Source organism: Neodiprion virginianus, chromosome 5 (assembly GCF_021901495.1).
Source record: "Neodiprion virginianus isolate iyNeoVirg1 chromosome 5, iyNeoVirg1.1, whole genome shotgun sequence".
NCBI lineage: Eukaryota > Metazoa > Arthropoda > Insecta > Hymenoptera > Diprionidae > Neodiprion > Neodiprion virginianus.
Genome location: NC_060881.1, coordinates 34185607 through 34191606, shown reverse-complemented (window position 1 = coordinate 34191606; position 6000 = coordinate 34185607). Strand labels below are relative to the sequence as shown.

Here is a 6000-nt window from a genome sequence, read left to right as displayed (position 1 = left end):
CCTTTATTTTGCTTTCAGTTTAGCGCCAGTGTTTCTCCGTTTCTGATGTTCCCTTGTTCTCCCTTCGTTATTTTCTTTCTTCAATTCTTTCCTCTCTTCATCTCTCCTTTTCGACTTTCTTTTCTTCCTCCCTATAGTTGTATTTATTTTACTTGCCCTCGTCAGTTCACCCCCGATTCAGCATTTAAAATCTATCAAATTCTTATTATTCTGAACTTTACATATTTATGTATACGTAGATATATTATTATATTTTTTGTTTCTGATTAAAGATACTCACTCGGAGATGCTTGAGAACAATTGTTAAAACAAAATACCCTATACTTAACGCTGTCGAATTTAACTGACAAATATATAATATCATTTATGTCGATTCGTCTGTACTCAGTGTTCCGACGGAAAGTAGATAATCCTTTTCCCTTTCCTTTCTCGTAAGCGTAATTGCTAAGTCATTGACACAACAGGCAGTAACCAATCGTCAAAATCAAAACCTTCGCAATGTACGCGACAGCTGAATGTCAAATTCAATTGAAACTCAGACTCGAGCACATTAGAATCTCTACAAAACATACATACATCGGTACAACGAATTCAACAAATACCCATGTATCCTCAAAAATTTTCAACTCAGTAGCTTTATTTCTGTTTTCACTGCCCAAGCATCTCTGCTTAAATATGGATGTAAATCGAATGGTCAAAACACTGGGTATAATGTAACTTATATACTGTCGTCCGAATGACCTTGGCTACAACAGGGGAGGCAGTGGTGTTATTACTTTGGTACAATATTTTTAGTGTTGTTGGTTTGTTTGTTTTGTTTTTTTTTTTTTTTCTCAAAGTTTTTCAAATTTTACGCTTACACTTATTTAGGTATACACACACACGATGGGTCTGCGATGTTGTCACAATTACAAACGGTTTTACGCGTGAATTTTTCCGTTTTTCTTTTCCCCCCGTTCCTTCTTCGTATGTAAATTATAATATGTTTTGTGTCGTGTCCTCTTACATCTATATTATATAATGTATTCTAATAATTACAACAACGCGTGACATGCCAGCAATTGACGCGCTGCAATACGTTACGTGTCAATAAAGGGTTATATCAGAGATTTATTATCCATGCGATGAGATTCTTACGCTGTTTGTGTGTGTGTGTGTGTGTGTGTATACATCGGATGTACACACATGTTACACCCACAAACATCATATATATGTATATATGCTATATGTATGTATGTATATTGTATGTATGTACGTACGCGTGTGTGTGTGTGTATATACATATATATATATATATATATATTTATGTATGTATACACATACATGTATGTATCATTAATTAAGTATTAGGTATACGACTAGACTGCAGTCTCGGTGTGACTGTGGCTCGATAGACGTTCGACGTCTATTTCTGGTATGGTCAGCTCGTCGGGATTGTTGTCCGCGTACTCGATGCTGCTCGTCTGCGACAATCGCTTGCTGAGTGATGACTGCTTGCGAAGTACCTCCGCCAGGGTGGTACTACTGTGCTCACCATAGCGAGCGTCTAGACCTTGTCGAAATGCGTTGACTACGCGGATCTGTAATTAATCCCATAAAAATCTGTTAGTCATTTCGATTAGCGTTGTATTAACAAAGTACAGCTGGTCTATGCGATATCATTGTTTCTTGTTACGTTGTACGCGAGTGACGACAGGTTCTTTCAACTTTAACCTCAAAATCGTCTCGATGTGGAAATGGAACATGGCTGCGACCTGCTCGGATTTTTCAATTTTCACGAGGACGAAGTTAGTAACGTTTAGTGTTTTTAGAAAAAAATCGGTGATCAGCAGCTTTGTGACTTTTCAAAATTTAGTGAAAAATCCATTATAAACAAAATATGCACTAATTTTGAAAAGCCAACTTCTTGAAAGTCATCCTGAAATTGTCCGATGAAGATTTTTTACTCCCGATGTATCGTTACGTTAACGTTACTAACTTCAGGGTGATCAATTTTGCTTATTGTTTGTGCAGTATAACTCTATCAATTATACCTCGCTCAAAGATTTGCTTATCGTACATGTTATCGAATAGACCGACTGTACGGTTGTTTCGAGTTACTTCTTGACGGAAGTCTCGCGTTTGTAATGATTGGAGATGATGTAAAAATTAGGCCACAACCGATAACTAAACGTCAAATATTTGCATCAACAATTTTTTAATTTTTTTTTTTCATTTTGGGGGGTTTTGGTTTTGAGTTGCTTTTTCAACATATCGCATGCACTTGTAAACCACCCAACATTGATTGATGCTTCATATCAAGGCTGACACTTTGTCGAACGGTTCTTGACCGAATTGACGACAATTTATCTTCTGTCGTTTATTCGTAGTCAAGAACATCTCCGGGGTTGCGTTTCGAACGAGGTTCGAAAATCTGTAACCAACCGACGACGTTCGACAATGTATCATACTTTATCAAAATCTCTTGAATCAACGTACAGAGTGTATATTAACCATAAAGCCCGCAGATTAACTGATAAGATGGAATATAAGCTTAATCCTGATCTATTCTATATTGCTGAAATGGCAAGAAGCGTTTTTTTTTTTTTTTTTGGATCTGCTTGAAATTCAATCGATAATTATATTCTGCTAGAATACTTTCGCATTTAAAAAGATCTAAACTTATTTCGTATGTGTCAGTACAATAGATACGACGATTATTTATATCATTCAAGCAAATCGGTGTCTATGATTTTCATTTTTAAATCATAGCAAGAATTATTATGAGAGAAAAAAAAATGGAAAACAAATATGTTCGAAAGAAATCAAGTGTTGGAAGAAAGCAATGACAACAGGAAGATGAAAAAAAAAATATATACATATATACTAATTGTTAACGAATGACCAGCAAATCACTCTGTACGATTGCGAATGAAACGACTTACATACTATACATGTATAATGCACTATGTAGTTAAAATGATATTTTCCTGTAACAACGGTAAGCATGATGTTGACAACAGCACAGTAAACATGACTACTGATAGTGATTTTGCTGCTTTTTCATGCAATAGAATATAATATATATACGTAAAGAACAGATGTATAAGTAGATGCATATACATAAACAAGTGTAATGTATATGTATATCAGCGTGAGTACCACCACCATGTGTGTGTGTGTGTATGTTTGTATTTATATACGTATGCATATATATATATATATATATATATATATATATATATATATATATATATATATATATATACATATACATAGATAGATAAATACGTATATACATGTAGACACGTTGAAAGATTGAGTTAATCCAAGTAATGCACAAAGCGGGATATATAAAAATTCTGGTGGTAAATACTTACGCATTTTTCTAATATACGAGGTAGATTTCAGGTGTTGTTAACCGACGATGCGGCAAGACAACATCGTGGACACAATCAAAGCTTCATCGTAATATTAAACCATTATATGTATATATATACTTATATAGTATAATATGTATAAAATAACTTGCGTTTGAGCTGTGAGAAATAAAACGACTATATCTCATGCAGGGGCACGCATTCTCATACAAATAATGTATTATGTGCACACAGATGTTTAAGGAATACGTGTATGTAATTCGAAACTGAAAGAAAAGTACGTGATAACGAAAGTAGAGATTGGCAAAAATCATTTCAAGTCGAATAACACATATCGCGTACCAAAAATGTCCAAACAATTCGGAAAAGTGTAGGTAGGCGGCATATAGAATTTGTATCACAACAATGTTTATACGTATTAGGTGTGCTCGATATTTAACAATTTTGATCCTGAAATAAAGTACACATAAATGAAATAGATACTATTGCGGTATCTAATTCACAAAATTAACCCTCCGCCGGCCATGTTTGTTTTTTTTTTTTTCCCTCACTGACGCTGCCGGCCAACATGGACGATTTCGTCCTGGGTTCTTTTCCCCCACTCAGGGCTTTTCAAAGATTTACAAAAAATGCAGGTAACCAGTTTCAGGTACTTAATTGATATTCCGATAGTCGGCATTACGAAATCTTCAATAATTCAATTAGTAGATATTGTTAAACAATGAAAAAGTCAGGGTGGACGATATCGTCCATGTTGATCGGCGGAGGGTTAAAAAGTCTTGGTTCATTACTTGACAGAAATATCTGATTGGTCAGGGGCGACGGTAATAACAATAACAGTAATAGTTTTAATATAATAATAATAATAACAGCAGTAGTAATAACGGTGAAATAAAAACAACAAGAACGACGTAGTAATCATGATAATAATCATGCGTTGCGGATATTTGCTACAGTAACATTCTTTGTAGGCTTTTAGGCAGGGTATATAGAATTACGCGATGTAACTCGTTTTTGTACACAGGTATATGTATGTGGTGTTATCGTAATTATTAGTATGGTCAAAATTGATACTATGAACCGTGTAAGAGTAGTATAGATGTATGTGGGTGTACGTTAAGTAAGAAAATAAAGCCGAAATATAGGTGTCGCATGGTCAAAGATAGAGAGGATAGCAAGTTATGGGGATGAAAGGTACACCCTTGCACTATTTATTGGGAAACCGTGTCGTATGTATTATAATGGTAAAACTTGAAAATCCGTCAACACTAGATGCCGGCGGAGAAACAGACGAAACCGTTTGAAAATTATAGGTTACGTTCGCTTCCGTCAGTTTCCACTTTTTCCCGCCAGGCGGCGAAGCGTCGGGACTCTCAAGTTGTGTGTATCTGTTATAATGGATAATTTGTGAACACGCGTAGAGTTGTGTTAATAAAATAAGAAATAACCTCGAGTAATGGCTATTAGCATTCCTAAATTCAAGCTATATAAATTACAGAGTTGGCATTTGAAATTATTCATTGTTAACCCCAACATACAGATAGGGAATAATTTGATTTGCGGCAAATAAAATAGCTGGCAATAAAACTTGACGCACGTACAATGTTCATAAAAATGATGACTGCGATAATAGTTCGTATTGACGCTACGATCGGAATATTTTAACTATTGCGTGATTTCCAAGCTCAAAATTAGCAGCCAACTACAGTACTAAAAGCACTTTGTTCACGTTCCTCTTTCGTCCGTATAATTGCCTGCATGTGTTTCAAATTAGTAGGAGAGAAAATAAAAAAACCAGGTGGGTATTACAGATGTATGTATTATAAAATTGGTATTGAACGATGGGTCAGGGCATAGATAAGTATAGGCAATTAATTAAGTATCTACGCACAGTAACGTCGCCCATATTAACACGTATATACGTAATAGGAAATGCAAGTATGTGTATAATATGTATTATGAACATATATACATACATACAGATATACATAGGGTATTACACAATAAGTAGGAATAGTCAAGTCGCAAGCACCAGAAAGTAACGTATGAGCCAAAGTAGGTTCAAAGGATTGCGGTATACAGCAGGATAGTTTGGAATTTGAATGAAAAATTAATGATCAAGAAGAATGAGAAAAGGTATGTAAATGGAAAAATGACGATTAAAGGAGAGAAGTATATGTATAGAAGAATGCACGACGAAACAGTTAATGCATAGAACATGTCCAGATATTGTCATTTTTTCGTTTCTTTTTTCCGCTTTCTTTACCCTTAAAAATATTATCACGTTCCCAAAGCCAAGTATATAATATGATAGTTGTTATTGATGAATAATAGAAAAAAGTGCTGTAATAAAATTGGTAGGCGCAGCTCTTGTACATGAATATTTATAGTACAGGAATAAATACAGGTAATATTGAAGAGTGATATACTTGTGTATATACCTAGAGGTATACGTGAAAGACTGGAAAAAAATTTGTTGTTAAACAGATTGTGTTGCCGTCGATAGTAAGATATTTTTTAATTTTGTATAGATATATATACTATATATGTATACAGTTGATGAGAAAATACTATAGTAGCGATTGTAAGTATTGTATGACGTAATGTGCGAAGTATTCGTTGCATGATATTTTATACCTGG

General features: G+C 34.5%; 1 protein-coding gene across 6 annotated transcripts in view; it reads right to left on the bottom strand.

Annotated features, from left to right (window-relative positions):
* LOC124304415 (plasma membrane calcium-transporting ATPase 3) overlaps window positions 1–6000 on the bottom strand; it is a 120832-nt gene continuing 114832 nt past the window's right edge. For 4 of the 6 annotated variants that reach the window (XM_046762646.1, XM_046762645.1, XM_046762648.1 and 1 more), the window contains one exon: window positions 1–1580. In XM_046762646.1, coding sequence (XP_046618602.1) covers window positions 1359–1580 — 222 coding nt within the window. In that variant the 3' untranslated portion in view covers window positions 1–1358. The remainder of the gene's footprint in view (window positions 1581–6000) is intronic. The other 2 variants (XR_006908171.1, XR_006908175.1) reach the window with 1 other exon arrangement.